We start from the raw sequence: 17,876 nt of genomic DNA on the forward strand, positions 1-17,876 counted from the left end.
GCTCCTCTGGGAAACATGGGCCCGTCAACCCTGTCTGCACTTCAGTTCCCATTTCTATTAATACCACATGTGGACTCGATTTAGAAACACAGCGTGACGCCCATTAAATCACGGCGCTCTCTCTATTTATGAACAGTTGAAGCAATATCTTCATTGCAGGCCACCTTTGTAGAAGAGTTTTTTAAAGTCCCTACTTCTCGAGGCCACTCCTCTCCGTGCTCAGGTCGTGAGGAAATGCCCTGGAAGGCCAGCACGACAACAGGAATGTCCCTCTACCCGGGTGCATGAGCTCAGTGTCTCTGGGCATCTCAGCAGGTGCTCTGGAGGCTTGGGCTGTTTATCTGCCGCAAGCAGCTGAGCTGTGTCCCGTTCCTTGAGCAGAGCAGTGGAATGCGGTGGAAGAGACCCAGACCTCTGGCCACCCAGATTAGAGAGTTTTGTGCTGAGGTCCCTATATGGTTGTGTTAGCCTGAACGCCGGGCCCAAGTCTGTCTTCGTTCCTTGTTTGGGAAGCAAGTGGGAGGGAAGCAGGCCAAGGGGCTATATAACCCTTCAGCGTTCAGCTTCCCTGAACACCACCCAGAGCGGAGGAGCCCAGCCGAGCATCGTCACGGTAAGTGGCACGGACCCAGGGATGTGACTTCCGATCCCAGCAGCTCTGATATTACTCAGGACAACCAGATGTCATCTACGGAGAGTTGGCTGGGCTGGCGCGCTCTGAAATCTCTGAATGAACACTGTAGTAGTGAAACGGTTGTAGCTCTTAGCTCCTAATTACCTAACGTTGCAGGTGGGTGTGGGGGAGGAGGGCAAAAGGAAGATGGAATGGAATCTCTGTGTCACTCTCTTTATACTAAGTCAGCAGCCCAGATCTTGTAGGGCGTTTCAGAGATGCAATCTAGCTATTTCCAGTAAATCATACTTATTTATATTTAGACACTGGAAACTCCAGCATTTGTTTGCAGTTAGGTTTTGTGTGGGGATTTCTCACTGGACTGTGTTTCGGGTGCAGCCAAGGTGCCGGGAAGTAGGTTTTAGAAGTGAACAGAGTCTACTTGCCTGGTCTTTGATGTTGACTATTTGTGCGTTTGCATTTGGGTTCCTAGGCTCTGACTGGTAGTGGCTTCTGTAGGAAAGGCACGTCTCTTGAGAATGTCTGTGAATTTATACTTCAGGATGTGCATCGCACGGTCCACTGGCATTTGTCACAGAGTGCAGCAGGAAACCCACTGCATCTTTCTCTGTGACTAAAAAGGGAGGGAGCAGGGTGTGCATCTGACAGCTGCTCGCCTCTCAGCCTATGGGAAGTCCGGTTTGCATTTCTCTCACCCTGGTGAGGCTGGCAGGACTTCGGAGCCAGCCCTGCCACCCCAGGCTGAACTTCAACTTCGCTGTAAATCAGGGCTTGGCTTGCTTCAGCCCGGACTGGAGTTTTCACGCTGAGATTTTCCTTCCATTTTGTGATCCATGACTAAATATGGTTTGCTTTTCAAGACGGATGAGCTGGGAACTGTAGTGTTCTCCCCACCCCCCACCCCCTCCCCCGCCCCGCCACTAACTACTCATTTTTGGCACAAGATGCACGCGAGGCAGTTGGAGCAACCCCCCTGACCGGGGGGCAGTTCCAAAAGCAGACACTCGAGTGTGTTTTACCTAATTAGGAAATGCTTTGCTCCAAACCTCCAAACCGAGCTGCTCATTCAGGTTATAGATAAGGGTTGTAAATCACTGAGCCAGCTTCTTTCTGGGGACACAGAGACTTCTTCTCTAATGACAGCGCTCATCCGAGAGATTAGAAAATCCCTTCTGGACATTTTTTGCCAAATAAAAACACTTTTACTGAATTTTGAGATGTTTTTTCTGCGTGCTTGCTGATGCTGAGGGTCAGCCTCCCTTTTCTGCGGTATATTCAGACACTCCCCACCCCCCTCAAGCCCTCCTGGCCAAGAAGAGAGTTAGTAAGGACATGTGCACTCACGGTGATCGTCTCGTCACATTTTCAGAGTGTCCGATTTCCAAATAATTCATCCTGTTTTCAACTCTTTTGGTTTGGAAAGTCTGCTTAGCACATCCACAGACAGCCTGCCGCTTGGAGCTGGCTGCATCTCACACATGCCTCCAGCTCTTACCACCTGTTCTGTCTCGTCTCCTCTGCAGTTCTCACTTCTCCTCCAGCTTCTTATTCTGCGAGGATGGAAGCCAGATCACACGAATGCCCAACAGAATCCAGTGTCTGGGAAGGGAAGAGGTGGGTGGGGATGGAAAGAGCATTCTTACAAGTGGAATCCACAGGTCAAGGATCTCCATGCTATGCTTGGAAAGAAAGCAAAGGCTAGAAATACAGAGATGTGGATAATGAGGATAATTATATAATGATACTAATCATCATAACTTTAACATTTATTGAGAACTCATAATATGTATGCCACTACAAATTATTTTAAATGCTTTTTTAAAAAAATCTAACCCCCCATCATAAGAACTCTATGTAGCATGTACTGATTTTCTTGCTGTCTTACAGAGAGGAAACTGTGATTTAGAGATTTAAATACTTTACTAAGTCATCCGGCTTCTAAGGGGTGGAGTCCGGACTCAAACCCAGGCAGTCTGACTGCAGAGCATAAGCCCATGATCATCACGCTCTGTCATCTCTGTGGTCCTAACTTTACCAGTGTTGGGATCATGCACAAGTCACTTCGATTCCTTGAGTCTTGATTTCCTTGTTTGTCAATTGCAGAGAATAGCACCTGTCCCAGATTTTAAAATGCATGGTCTCAGTTGAGGTTCATGCTCTTTGCAAAGGGTTACATGGCATTTGGAAAGATATAGCACTGATTTCCTGGGAATGATCTGGAAGAACTCCAACTGCAAAAGAATTTTTTTTTCCTCACACCCCAGAAATTTCCTTAAAGGAATTGCCTTTTATATCTGGGTCTGGGTGTGCAGTGAGTTCACCAACTTAGAAGAATCTTCCTCAGATTGAAATTTAAGATCTCGAAGTCGAGCAGAGAACTCTGGGTGTCCCTCTCTTTATGAGATATTTCCACCTAATTTTGCTTGGAAAAATGCAAGGGAATCTAAACTGACAGTCAAGGAGGTAGCCAAAGGGATCTGATCTCTGATTCAACTCTCCTCCAACGCCCTGCATGCCCGTGAGCAAAATACTTCCTCTGGGTTTTCTCATTAATAAAAATGAAGGCAGTGAATGAAAACGGTCTCTCTAACAAACCTTCAATTTCCCAAATCTATAAAGTTGCTACTTTTGCTCCAACCTTTCAAATTTGGTGATAGGATCCAAGCATAAGAGTAGGATATTAAAAATATTGTTTTATTACTAAAAGAATACATGTTCAATTTAGAAAACATGACAGGACCCAGGAAAGATCAGTAAAAACACAAAACCCCCCCGCTTCAAAATAATACCCATCAACGTCTTGGTAAATATAATTAATCTTTTTTCAATGCATAAAATACATTTTTAAATAGAATCATATGATGTTATTTTCTCTAATCTATCATTCTTACATGGAATATACTTTTCCCTATCCTTTATCTTTTCTAATGGCAGCAAGGTATTCTGCTACCTGATGTGCAATTTATTAGACTCTCCTTCACTTGGAGGTTTAGGTTAGCTGTGATTTTTTTTTTTTAAAGATTTTATTTATTTATTTGACAGAGAGATAGAGAGAGAACACAAGCAGGCAGAGGGAGAGGGAGAAGCAGGCTCCCCGCGGAGCAGGGAGCCCGATGCGGGACTCGATCCCAGGACCCTGGGATCACGACCCGAGCCGAAGGCAGCCGCTTAACCGACTGAGCCACCCAAGCGCCCGGTTAGCTGTGATTTTTATTAATGGAGAATAACGGTGGCCCCTAAAATTTAAAGCACCTTCTTAGAAAGTTTCAATTAGCTCTAATGGTTTTCCAAACGTAAAATAACAGTTCTCAGGTCCCAGAAGAGATTTGTCAACACTTTACATTAAACGTTTCAACATCTCAGCATTTCCAAATTTTCCCACGCTGCCCATCCCTCAAAGTCTGCCCTGTTAAGAAAATATTTAAACGTGATAACCTATCTAGAAAAATGTGTTTGGGCTGATACAGACAGCAAATGCCAGAAACTTCTTTAACATATGACAAATGACTTGTCTCTGTGAAGATCTGATCTCCTAGTCTGATATTCCCATCTGTGCTCTACAGTTGCTCATTCATTCACTTCCTTGGTCATTCTTTTTTTTTTTTTTAAAATTTTATTTATTCATTTGAGAGAGAGAGAGAGAGAACACGAGCAGGTGGTGGGGCAGAGGGAAAGGGAGAAGGAGACTCCCCGCTGAACAGGGAGCCCGACGTGGGGTCAATACCAGGATCCTGAGATCATGACCTGAGCCGAAGGCTGATGCTTAACCGACTGAGCCACCCAGGCGCCCGTTGCTTGGTCATTGTTTAAAGTGCTTCTCAGATGATGGGCCAGCCACTGTGTTGGAGGCCAGTTATGAACTTGGACTTCTGAGTTGTGGCTTGTAAAAAGCTTTCAGGCTAATTAAAGTACTTTGAGATAAATGCTGTGATAAGGGCCTGTGGTGTGCACTCTAGGAGTAGAGAGTAGGAGTGGTCAGTCAAGTGCCATGATCTCGGGATGACAGCTGGGTGGGCTTCGTCCCTGTTCCCCTAGGACCCTGTGAAGCAGCTCCATCAAAATGTGTGAAGAGGAGGACAGCACTGCCCTGGTGTGTGACAATGGCTCTGGGCTCTGTAAGGCTGGCTTTGCTGGGGACGATGCTCCCAGGGCTGTTTTCCCATCCATCGTGGGACGCCCCAGACATCAGGTGAGCAATATCGTACCATAATTACCTAACGCGATAATATCGCGACATTGACAATCACATGACAACATCGAAATGTATCAAGATAACGGCTGTGCACCTTAAACTCACACAATGTTGCACATCATATGTATTCAATAAAAACAATTCTGATTGGGATAGAGAGAAACGGGGCTATAGACGAGGTCCCTCTACGTCTGTGTGTCCGTGGGTATCCACAGACCGTCTCTTGCTCTCTGCCCAGAAATTATGTAACCTTGTTATAAACATACCTCTGATGATTGATGTCTAGGAATAAGTATGAATTTCATACACCATGTAGACAGATTATCCGGTGGGTGTCTACCAGACATAAAGTTAACCTTTTCTCACAATTCCTTTTTGTCTCGATACGATCATTATCATCATCAGAAATACTGTGAGTTACCTAGTAATGCATACCACAGCCACTCTTTGGCAGGAAATTAAAATAAATGCCTAGATCACTCACTCTCAAAGATCTTGAGATTAGATGGAAGGAGGCATTGCTACCAAATGTAGTTTTACATATTTTAGGAGTCAGTGACATAGGGGACAGCCACATGGTAATTTTATAGGACGTTACATATAAACAAAACGTTGGGGGCAGCCACATGGTAAAAAGGGGAGAATTTCACCTTAGAAATTCTCCTTTGCATCAGCAACGTAGTTGTGAATTGAGCCTATCTGATTGATATTTATGGCTCTCAGTTTGGCATATAGTCATAAGAGTAAATAATAGCCTCTTCCAATGAATGAAATCTGAACTCAGTCTCTTTGTTGAACTGTGTGCAATGGAGATACTTCGCACAAACCACTAGTCATGGCTCTCTAGGAACCACGACTGTTTTGCAATTCTGAAAGTCACTCCAGTGCCATTTAAAATCCCGACAATGAGAATTTCCTTTCTCTTGTTGCTTTTTTTAAGCTTCACTTTAATGATTAAAAACATACTTCCGACTAGTTTAGGCAAATGTCTTAATGTTGATTGGTATGGAGTTATTTATTAGAAATCAAGCACTGAGTGGTCATTTGCCTATATAATGCTTTTGCTTATAATGGTTAGAAAATATTCACATCTCTTGGGTGGGTGACAACTTTAACAGTATAGTTTCAAGGATTTATAAGAGGCAAAGTGCCATTTAACTTATATGTAAAATTTCATGCATTCATTTAACAAGTAATTATTGATTGATAAGTGCTTGCTGGGCAATTGGTTATAATGACGAACTAGACAAGGACAATCTCTGCCCTAACAGAGCTCAGTAAGAAACAGAGGAGATAAAAAAATACAATATAAGGTTGCTTTACCCACGGGGCCCTCTGCTACTTAGAGACTGATTCAGGCCTGTTGCCCATCAACTGAGGGACGTTGTTTAAGGGCATAGTGACCATAAGACAGAATGTCAAGTTGCTGGCACCAAAAGAGAACTTCCTATTGCAACGATTTAACCCTTTGTGATTGGATCATCATCAGTTCACAAGTTCTGGGGGCGGCTGACTCAGGCTGTGTTGAATCTTTGTAGGGAGTGATGGTGGGAATGGGACAAAAGGACAGCTACGTGGGTGACGAAGCACAAAGCAAAAGGGGAATCCTGACCTTGAAGTACCCGATAGAACACGGCATCATCACCAACTGGGACGACATGGAAAAGGTACTGGGAGCTTCTCTGTAGGTTGAGCCTTCAGGATGCATAATTTTCCGTGGCCTGGCTCAAAACATCTTGCTACTGTTGAAAAAAAAAAATCCTGAAATTTTTCTAAAAAAAAAAAAATCCCTTGCCTAACAGGGTTTATAAACTAGTTAGAGGGAGACTGTTTGGCAGATGAGAACAGTAGCCCTTTTCCAGGGGTGGGAATTAATAGTCTGTTGGGTCAGTCAACTGGATTACCCTCCCAGGGCCCGCAGCCAGGGGAATTAACCCACCCCCACCCGCCCTGCTCACCAGCAGCAGAAAGGCTGTGCCTCCCAGGCAAGGAGAGGAGCCAGGCCACCTCTGCCCCATCCATGCTGGAAAGCTTTTCATTAATCACCCTGAACATTTTTTTAAGTGTTTAAGTTTTCACTATACAAGCGGGACCCATGACATTGCAGATTTGGCAAATTCCTGAATGTTCCCCAGTATACTGAAGCACAAGGAACTGACAGAAATTTTTAAATATTTTAGAAAGTACCTCTCTGTGTTGCATTAAGTGAATGCTTTATCTCCCAATTTCATATAAAAGAGCTTATGGGAAGAGTTAAATCCTAGGACTTTTTTTTTTTTTTTTAGATTGGTGGGGGGCAAATGAGGGCGGGGAGGGGAGGAGGGGCAGGGGGAGAGAGAGAATCTTAAGCAGGTTCCACACCCAGGGCGGAGCCCAGTGCAGGGCTCGATCTCACTACCCTGAGATCATGACCTGAGCTGAAATCAAGAGTCAGATACTTAACCGACTGAGCCACCCAGGCGCCCCAAATCCTAGGATTTTAATGTTTGTTATTAGACATCGTAGAAACACAAGTGATTGGAGAAAAAGCAGACAGGCTAATGAGAAAATGACATTAATTTTTTTAATGTTGCAAAATATTAGAACCACAATATCTGGACTTTTATTTGTCAGCTCCCTACACACACACACACACACACACACACACACACAGAGTCTCACCAGTTTAAGAGAAAGAAAATAGTATTGCTAGAATTTATCAGTAATAATGCCAAGGACTCTACTTCTCTTCAACAGCATTTCATTAGGTTTGCTTTGTCTGAGATGCCGGATTTGGTTAAAGCTGCAATTTGCACAGATGAGAAGGTATTAATAGCAGTAGGAAATACTCTTAAGAGTTTCTCCATGAGGCTGACAGCATCTCAGCGTGCATGCACCTAGAGAATTGGGATGAATAAAGCATTTCGTCATTTCTAGAACTGAAATTTAAAGTGTCTTCTGGAGAGAGAGAGAGAGCGAGGCGAGAGAGGGGGTTGGGGAGAGAGGTTTGCCGGCGGGGAGGGGTTGGTTATTTTCTCAATGTGACATTTCGGGCGGAATTTCTTGAGCACTCTGCTACTTTCATTCCATCAAAGGAGTACAACATTCAAGAGCCTTCTTTCCTTTTTAGAAACCACAACTTCAAAACCAAAGAAACTGGAACAAGATAAAGAATCTTTAAAGTCAATCTGGCTTTTGTGGATTTATAAAACTTTTGCAAGCAGTTCTTGTTTTGTTTTGTTTTGTTTCAGTTCTGGATGAATCTAATATTCCTAGTGCTAACGAAGACCTTTCAGGCCCTTAAAAATAATTAATTTGGCCCTTTTTACAATGGTCTGTGCTTTTTGGCATTGATGATTAAAGAGGATGCTCAACCATGAAGCGAACACACTCATGTCCAAAGTGCATCATACAGATGCGCTATCAATAGGCACAGGCTATTTTCAAAACACCTGAAGGCCAAATATCTGCCCACGAATGGAAGGTCTGGAGCGTGTGCATGAAGGCATGCTTCTCCTAGCCCTGGAGAGTAGAGAGGGGGACGGAAGAGGTGGAGGTGGAGACAGGGACACCTGTCTTCTTAGCATAGGTTGCAGAGGGAAATTTGCCAAAAAGTATTAAAAATGGTAACTAGATTTTCAGGTCAGTTTCATTCATCTATTCATTCATTCACTCTTTGTCCCTTTACTTGCTAAACTAAATCATTTTCCCATGAATATTAACTAAAGTGGTAGTAGGGGTAAAGATACACTTAGCACCGGGCTGGCTCAGTCCGAAGAGCATGAGACTCCTGATCTCGGGGTTGTGAGTTCAAACTCCACATTGGGCATAGAGATTACTTTAAACAAAGGTATGGTTGATTAATAATAATAATAATATTTATTCTGGGCCAGGTGCTGGAGTAAATAGTAACTCTAGGGTTCTCGCCAAGACACACTAGTTATTTTCATACTACCCATGGTGAGGTGAGCTGGGAAGGATTAAAATTTGCCTTAGCTTGCACAACCAAGAAGTGGTTGAGCTGGGATTTGAACCCAGATTTGATGTTAGACCCTGTGCCCTCAACCGCTAGGCCATCCTGCCCCACTGACCTGGGTTTGGGTTTTCGCTGAGTCACTTCCTTGATGTGAATCCTTGGGTAAGTTACTCAGAGTCTTTGAGCTTCAGTCTCTGTGTCAGTAAAAATGTGGATATTTCGTGAGGGCTTGTAACATACTATTTGGTCCTAGTTTCAGCTAGCTCATTCTGGTCCCTTTCTGGGGGTCCGCAGCCCTCCACAACATCACCTCATTGTGTTTCTCCTCGGTCCCCCGCTAGATCTGGCACCACTCTTTCTACAATGAGCTTCGCGTTGCCCCTGAAGAGCATCCAACTCTGCTCACCGAGGCGCCCCTGAACCCCAAGGCCAACCGGGAGAAAATGACCCAGGTAAATAGCCACTCCAGGATCCAGCACTCCGGGGCTTGGGGAGAGTCCTATTTGAAAGGGACGGGACAGGACAGCAGAGAGGAGGCCCACCCCAACAGCCCACTCGCAGACCAACAATTTTCCAGGAACTGGGGATTCCCAAGGACAGAAACATCTTGATGGTACCCATATCCTTACGGGGGGGAACTGCCTCTTGACTCCAAAAGCAATAGGAAATTAGAATATGTAATGGGAAAGGTTGGACGTGTTAAGTTAAAAACTTCTAAGGAGAAATCATTTCAAAATGCGGGGTAACATACAGCCAGGGATCTGTCGCTTCTCAGCTACGTGAGCTTAACGAATCCACTTAATTTCTTGGATTCCTGGTTTCCTTGTCTATGTGTCGGGAATAAGACTAGTACTATTATTTTTCAAAGTGTTGATGTGAAGATCAATGAGGCAAAATGTCAAACGTGTTTTGTGGTGCCTGATATAATAAACGTTTAACAAATAATAGTTTTTATTGTCATCATTGTGACTTGTCTGAAGCTCAAAGACTTTCCAGTAGGAGATCATCCATTCCACCAGCCAGACAAGCCTTCCAGTTTGGATGAACTATCAAATAAAAGCATCCAGTGTCAGCTTAATGCTTGCTATAGTGAAGCTCTGGGTTAAGCGGTTTACGTGCATTGTCTCTTTAAATCTGAACAACGTGAAGCAGGTTATATTCTATAAATGAATATACAATGATATATCTGATTATATAAATGAACAATTCAAGGATCGCATACACGAGGTGAGTGTCCCAAGGTCATACAGCTAGAAGCGGCAGAGGCTGCAATTGACCTTGGATCTTTGGGGTCAATAAATGTAAATACTGCAGGGCCTTTTCCTCAGAAGAGCTCTGGGTTGGTGTGCTTACACCAACACACGTGCGGTCATTCTCTGCAGGGGGACCTCTGTGCGCCTGGGTGTCCCTCCATGTGGCGAGCGATGTCGTTTCTGATGGGCGTTCTTGTCCCTGGGAATGGTGTGGGGGCAGAAAAGCAGTTGGGAATCACGGTGGTCTAGCAAACGATGTCAGATATTCTGGTGGATAGACCAGGTGGGGTTTGGTGGATGGGGAAGGGGAGGCCCGTGGGCATCTCCATGTGCGCAGCCTTCTCACGAGTGACCTGCAGCGGCTCTGGTCTTGTCCCCAGACTGTGTGAGCTGAGACACTGGTGTTCATATAGGGCTCTCTGCTACCAGTGGGCATTTCTCGTCTTCCAGGATCAAGGTCCCTTCCACTACAGCCAAAGTGGCCTTGGATTCTAGGGCTGACATTGACTCAGCAACTACATGAAAAAATGGAACAGATGAACAGGAACCTCAGACGAATCACAGAAATGGGCTCCTTCCCAACCAGTCTGAGCTTCTGGTCAAAGGTCTCCTTCTGTAGACCAGAGAAGTCTGAACCTGAATGTCGTCTTCTCTTTATCTTTTGGCTTTGATATCATGAACAGGTCCTAGGCTGCTCACACTGGGAGCTCGCCTAGTCCAGACCCCTCCGTTTACAGTTGAGCGACCAGGAAGGAAGCCCACAGTGGTCAGCTGTATGCCCGCACCCGTCATGTGTGCACAGAGCCCCTTCCCTTGCCTGCACCCTCAGGGCACAGTGTCCTCTGCCCAGAGCCAGTCTGTATTCTGAGCCCACCTGCAGGGGGCGCTCTCTTGAACATTCTGGCCGAGACTGGCAGCAGCATCACTAACTCAGTGCTTTGGCTTGCCTTGCAGATTATGTTTGAGACTTTCAACGTCCCGGCTATGTATGTGGCTATCCAGGCAGTGCTGTCCCTCTACGCCTCTGGACGCACGACTGGTAGGTGGGAGCCCAGGTTGGGTGCACCGTCCATGATGGGGTTTGATGGTTGTAAACATGGTGTTTGGACGGACTGGGGGCTGGCTAGAGCTGACAAGCCTAATGCCAGCCCACCTTGAAAAATAAGCCCTCGAGCTCTTATTTCCAGCAGGCCTTTTTCTCTCGCTCTTCCTCCTCTTTCTCTATCTTCCCCAAGCCCTGTCCTGCTTGTCCTATGCTCTCACATGCTCTCTCTCTTCTCTTTCAAATCAGAGGCTCAGAAACTCCCCTGCCACTCGGCCAGCCAGGGCCCACGCACCTGCTGCTGCGGTCACTTTCATCGTGCCCATTTGTCCCCCAGGCATCGTGCTGGACTCCGGGGACGGGGTCACCCACAATGTGCCCATCTACGAGGGCTACGCCCTGCCCCACGCCATCATGCGTCTGGACCTGGCCGGCCGTGACCTCACCGACTACCTCATGAAGATCCTGACTGAACGCGGCTACTCCTTCGTGACAACCGGTGAGATGGGTGGGAGGGAGGGCTGGGGGTGAAGGGCCCGCGTCTCCTTCCCAGCGACGTGCAGGACCCTGGTGAGCATCCAGGGAAACAATGGGAGGGGACCGTGCGGGTGACAAGGCCTGACTCCAAGGCCCACAACAAAGCACGGCCTTTTTGGCTCAAAGTGATGGTTGGCGCTCTTGGAGACACCAGGGAAGGGCCCAGGGCCCGGTCCTGCCCCCGCCAGCAGGGTGACCCAACCTCACCGAACCATCTGTAGAATGGGGGGTCACCCCTCACATGATTATTGTACTGAACAACACCAAGCACGTGGAATTCCCAGCCCTGAGTAATTCCACATTTGTGAGTCAGTTAGTCAGTAACTTAGCTAGTTTGAAGGCCAACCCCGCACGTGTCTTTGGCCTCCAAGCCGGTGCCGCCCCGTCTGTATCTGCAAGAGGCGACCTCAGCTGGTGCTGGACACGTTGGGGCATCCTCAGTGCCCATGGCCCTGGCTGCCTGCCCTCCCCCCATCGAGCTGGTGTTGTCCACACGTTTCCATGTCTGGACACGCCTGAGGTTTATTATAGACTCTGAGCTTGAGCTCTGTGGGTGTTAAATTTCCTTCTGGGGTAGGGAGTTGAATTCATTCCTACATTCCTCTTCTGCTCTCCACAAAAGAACCCCAGAAAATTTCCAAAAGGCCCCAGGGGCCTAGGTGCAACCAATACTTAGAAGTTCAGAGTGCAGGAGTCTGAAAGGCACTGCCTGCCTGCTTCTTCCACACCTCCTTCACTATGCATCCCTGAGCCTCCTGGGCCAGGACCGGTCCTGAGCCGGGGCCTGCCTCCTTCTGGAAGGTGATGAATATGCCAGCGGTGTGAACTGGGACCTACCTGGGCCAGGCAACATGGGTCTCTGGAGCTTTTTGAAAACTGTGGGGGCCCCAAAGCATAAGACTTCCTGGTCAACTGAAAATCCAATATAACAAACTATTATAAGACAATTGTAACCGAGAGTGAATAGTTAATCCTGAAAAAAAAAATCCCAAATGTAACGTATAGAAGGATGCCCTGCTCTGTGCCTTTAGCTAGCTCCTTTTCTTCCTGTCATGCATTTTCCAGACCATATTTTTGAGGAGCCTACCCCTCTGCTAGGGACAGAAGTGGCTCCCTCGAGGACCTAGAGTTTAATTGCCATCATGGATTTTGGGTTGCATGATACCGAAGTTACACACGTTTTTGAAGGAACCCTTCTTGGAGGAGAGACCCAAGTAAGGTGGGTGGATTTTCACCACCTGCACAAACCCTCATGTTTGTATCTTGACAGCTGAGCGTGAGATCGTCCGGGACATCAAGGAGAAGCTGTGCTACGTGGCTCTGGACTTTGAAAATGAGATGGCCACAGCTGCGTCATCTTCCTCCCTTGAGAAAAGCTACGAGCTGCCCGATGGGCAGGTGATCACCATCGGGAATGAGCGCTTCCGCTGCCCAGAGACCCTGTTCCAGCCCTCCTTCATCGGTAGGCTTCAGTGTCCTGTCCCTGGGCAGGAGGGGAGCACCCTAACCCTCCGAATCCAGCCAGCCCCTGGCTCTCAGCACCCTTCTACATGTGGGGACCTGGGCCAGGAGCCACAAGACCAGATGCATTTCTAAACCAGGGCAAAGGAGAGTGTCAGATTTCTAGAGAGAGCAGAAGAACGTCAGGAAAGGAGTTTTCTTTCTAAGCAAACACGGTCTAAGCTGTAGTCAAGCCAAAAGCATCCTTGGTGTGGGAAGTATGGTGAAAAAATCAGATATTGCCTGTGCTGAGGACACAGTGGAGCCATCGATGGATGGGAAGGATGTGCTGAATGCTGAGACTTTGGGAGGAGTGCAGGGGTTGGGGGGAGAGGAAAACAGAAGAGCCCGTTCCTACATTAGCATTGACCTTGGACAAATATTAGCATAGTTGTTTACAGAGGGTGGGCTCTGGGAGGGATGAGCCCGGGCTTGGGTCTCAGTTCTCCTGTCATGATCTCGGGAAGGTCACTCAATGTCCCCAAGCCTCTGTGTCCTCATGTATAAAATGAGGATTGTGATGGTACCTGCATCACAGGGTGGCTGTAAGAAGTACAGTGTGGGACACTTAACCCAACGCCTGGCCGAAACAAACACTCAGTAACTATTAGACATTGTTAATAATGAATAATTAGGTATTATTACGATTACATTCCAGCATCGCAAAAGGTGAAGGGCCACCTGGAGGTTCTTTTCAAAAGACCCACATCAGAAATTTTTAAAAATTCAGGCAAACAAAACAAAACAAAACAAAAAAACCAACCCCAAACACAACTATTATCAAAATTGAAGAAAAAGGAGGCTTTGTCCAAATCGGATGAATCACCTTCCCTGGGATTCGGTGCCCTTTGGCTTTGAGGGGTGCGAGCAAGAGAGCAGGCAGAGAGAGACTTGGGGTAGCCCTGAGCTATGCCTGGGCACGAGCTCTGCACCGGACCTCCTGTGGGGAGCCTGAGACTCCGCCCTTACTTGAACCCCACATAGTGGTGAGTCTGTTCTCAGCCCTTGCCCCCTGGAGGTGCCGCTGCAAGGCTTCCTCACTAGATGAGAGGTGGGAGCGCATGGAGACTCTAAGGACGGGCGGTTCCCACACTGCGATGCCTACCTAGCTTCAGTCCAACGTAAGACCCTCCAACGGCTCATGCAGCTCTTCCTGGGTTTTGCCCACCACCCAAGGATCATGGCCCGTGTCTCCTTTGCAGGGATGGAGTCTGCTGGCATCCATGAAACCACCTACAACAGTATCATGAAGTGTGACATTGACATCAGGAAGGACCTCTATGCTAACAACGTCCTCTCGGGGGGTACCACCATGTACCCCGGCATTGCTGACCGCATGCAGAAGGAGATCACCGCGCTGGCGCCCAGCACCATGAAGATCAAGGTATGGTTCAGGGTCAGGTGCCACGGCTATGCTTCAGGCTATGATACCAACTCCATCACCAGACGAGACGGGCCCTTCAGAGGCCACGTCGTGCTCACGTGTGCTCGTGGTTTCCAGGGCTAAGCAGTGGGTCCACATCCACAAGTTCTGCTCTTTATAGGATTTGAGTCAGTCCAGTTCATCAGAGAAGCTAAATTATTTTGCACAAAATTTAATCTATAATTACCTTTGTCCGTCAGCTACTTTCAGGAGTGAAGTTCATCAGAGCTCCCCGTGTGAGCATATCCCTTTATTTTTCTATTGAGATGTAACTCACATGTAACATTCTATTAGTTTCAGGTGTACAACATAATTCAATATTTGCATATATTGTGAAATGATCCCCACAGTAAATCTAGATGACTTCCATTATATCTCTTAAAAGTAGACATGGTGTCATTTTCCCCCATCACAGAACTAGTGCATCTCACACATAAAACATTATAAAAAATCAGATGAGCCGGATGTGTTTCCAAAGAGGTTTAAATGCTGTAGATTCTAGAGCATGTACTCTTTTTCCAAAAGTGATCACAGCTCAGTGGCCAAGAATTAAGAGTGGTATCTTCAGCTCTCTGTCTGGCACTCCTTTTGATCTAGGTGCTCAGAAGCACAGAATCCCTCCAGGATGACCAAGCTTGGTCCCTGAGCTACCAAAGACCCTTATGTTATGTGTTTTGAGTCCCAGTCACGGGAACTCAGAGATTAAAAGGAGATGGTTCTTTGGAGGCAACTTACGTGTGCCTGGCGACTTCTCAAAAGCTGTTATCCCGCTCTGAAATCAGAAGCCATGCTGGGACTCTCTGACCCGTGTCCCAGGGAGCAGAAGAGAGGACACTCCGCCTGCAGATCACACCCGCGCGCGCGAGAAGTATTCAAACACATTCTCTGTTATTTGCACTCACTTGTCCTTTTTTGAAGAGGGTTTGCCGATAACAGAAAGAGAGCGAAGCTCTCTGCCTGCATCACAGGCTCTGAAAGACTGCATGGTAAGAGGAGAGACTGTTTCCTGAGGCTGGTGTTTCTTGAATGCTCCTCTGATCGGCTGTCTCCCCCTCTCCCTCGAACACCTGCCGGAGAGACATGCAACCAGCTCTGGGCTCACTGACAAAGCCTGCCCAGGTGGGGGTGTATTACAGACGGCGGCGGCAGCCAGAGCTGGCCCGGTCCTGCTTCCCCAAACCTGGCTTCTCGAATAACATGAATGTGGAACGTGGGGCTCCCGTGTGGGGAGAGAAAACCCGTTAAAAAGTCTGGGGCCGTAAGGTGATGACTTTAGGGAAAACTGAAACTGGATGGCGGGGGTTATAGGAACTCTGGACTGTCTTTTACCTACCACCTTTCTATCCAACTAAAATTACCCCCAAATGGAAAGGTTGTTTCTAAAACAAAATGAAACAAAACAAAACCACACCTGGAAGAGATCCAGGTTTGAATATCGGGTCTGACAGGTGCACAACCAGTGTGACCTACATCAGTTACGTAAACCTCTCTCAGACTCTGTTTCCCCATGTGTAACATGGCACTAATTCAATACTCTCTAAACTGGTTTGAGGTAATACATGTAAAACGCTTAGCATCGTGCTAGGCACATAGTGGGTGCTCAGTAAGTATCAGCTATGTGTATGAAAAATAAACGTTCAAACAGAGCTTGGGGGATACACAGAAATTAAATCTTTCCACCGTGGTTTCGGAAATACCTTGTCTTTTTGCCCAAGTCTCCATATTTGTCTCTACCTAAGTATCCAAGTCGGGAGTGAGATTGGGAAGTGCTCAGCTGTAGCTATGTTTTGGGGTTCCTGCGGGTAGATGGGACCCCTGGCATGAGTCAAGGAGAGCCAGCCAGGGCAGCTTACTGGGACCTACCCCAGGGAAATGGTCATCCAGCAGGCACCCTGAGCCCTCCAGTGTGAAACAGTGCATCTCAGTGGCCTTAAACAGGTGGAAGAAGACTCATAGAGTAAGTTCGGAGACTCTCATTGGAGAGTCTCTAAATTCACTAGTCGCCTCCATTGGCTTAGGGTCAGCGTGGGGTTAGGGCCAGGCGTCTGACAGCTGAGACTGTCCCCGCTGTCCATGGGACTCCTGCGAGGTCCACCCAGTCTGCACCCTGGGGGAATGCCCGGCCCTGTTCTAGCGTGCTAACGGTCCTTCTTTCTCATCCTGGCCAACAGATCATTGCCCCTCCGGAGCGCAAGTACTCCGTCTGGATCGGGGGCTCCATCCTGGCCTCTCTGTCCACCTTCCAGCAGATGTGGATCAGCAAACAGGAATACGACGAGGCCGGGCCGTCCATTGTCCACCGCAAATGCTTCTAAAACACGTCCTTGCTCTCTGTCTCTGGCACACAACTGTGAACGTTATGTGGAGTAATGCCTTCAATTCTTTTCCAAATCATTCCTAGCCAAAGCTCTGACTTGTTACCTATGTGTTTTTTAATAAATCTGAAATATGTTACTGGTAACCTGCGGACTTGGCCTCTGATGGGCACCCTGCGGCTCCCGTTTCTGTAGGTGGACCAGTGGCTCCCCCTAGTGGTGGATCCTGGGGCACGACACCGCTAGGACGGGCTCGCTCACACTAAGCTGGGAAGTTCGACTAAATGCTGTCCGTGGAAAGAATTTGAAAATACACGGGAGATAAATGGAAACGTGGATGAAAGTGTATCAATAGGATAGCCCACCCTGACTTCACAACTTGCCGGGTCATTACATTACCTTGCTGTCTTCTCACCTCAGTACTGGGCGCCTGATGTGCAAAAACAGAATTACAATAACTGTGTATTACAGATACACAGATGTATGATTATAATATATGTGAAACATATGAAACAATGAACATACAGATTTTCCTTGACTTGCAATGAGCTAACATCCTGACAAACCCAACCTGAGTTGGAGATATCGCAAGTCGAAATGCATTTAAGGCACCTAACTACGGAACATGGTAGATGAGCCCAGCCGACCTCAAATGTCCTCAGAACACTGACAGTAGCCTCCAGATGGGCAAAACCATCTAGCACAAAGCCTGTTCTATAAAAAAACAAGTGCTGGATAGCTCATGTAATTTATGAAGTACTGTAAAGTGAAAGACAGGATGACTGCATGGGTCCGAAATAGCAGGAAATGTGTTTGTCCTGGACCCTGGGAGCTGTGTTCGCGGCTCCCACCCAGTCTCAAGAGGGCGTATCTACCACACAGCGCTAGCCTGGGGAAACATGAAAATTCAAAGTACAGTTTCTACCAAATGCCTTTTGCTTTCACACCATCATAAAGTTGAAAAATCTTAAGTCGAACCATTGTAAGCTGAGGCCATCTGTAGGTGTATTAAAAGAAAGTATAGA

At 47.0% G+C, this 17,876-nt stretch overlaps 1 protein-coding gene across 1 annotated transcript; it reads left to right on the forward strand.

Moving 5' to 3' along the window:
- The first annotated feature begins 347 nt into the window (after positions 1-347).
- Positions 348-16,995, forward strand: ACTA2 (actin alpha 2, smooth muscle). The gene is made up of 9 exons (XM_032430360.1): positions 348-613; positions 4,670-4,823; positions 6,365-6,493; positions 9,123-9,233; positions 10,989-11,073; positions 11,414-11,575; positions 12,884-13,075; positions 14,316-14,497; positions 16,708-16,995. The coding sequence occupies exons 2-9, from the start codon at positions 4,695-4,697 to the stop codon at positions 16,849-16,851; spliced, it is 1,134 nt and encodes a 377-aa protein (XP_032286251.1). The 5' UTR covers positions 348-613; positions 4,670-4,694; the 3' UTR covers positions 16,852-16,995.
- The last annotated feature ends 881 nt before the right edge of the window (positions 16,996-17,876 follow it).

Source organism: Phoca vitulina, unplaced genomic scaffold (genome assembly GCF_004348235.1).
Source record: "Phoca vitulina isolate PV1807 unplaced genomic scaffold, GSC_HSeal_1.0 scaffold43, whole genome shotgun sequence".
Taxonomy (NCBI): domain Eukaryota; kingdom Metazoa; phylum Chordata; class Mammalia; order Carnivora; family Phocidae; genus Phoca; species Phoca vitulina.

Coding starts and splice junctions, on each gene's coding strand:
- ACTA2 (XM_032430360.1), top strand. CDS start 4,695: ATGTGTGAAGAGGAGGACAGCACTGCCCTGGTGTGTGACAATGGCTCT. Junction 9,234..10,988: donor ACCGGGAGAAAATGACCCAG/GTAAATAGCCAC, acceptor CTTGCCTTGCAG/ATTATGTTTGAGACTTTCAA. Junction 11,576..12,883: donor CTACTCCTTCGTGACAACCG/GTGAGATGGGTG, acceptor GTATCTTGACAG/CTGAGCGTGAGATCGTCCGG.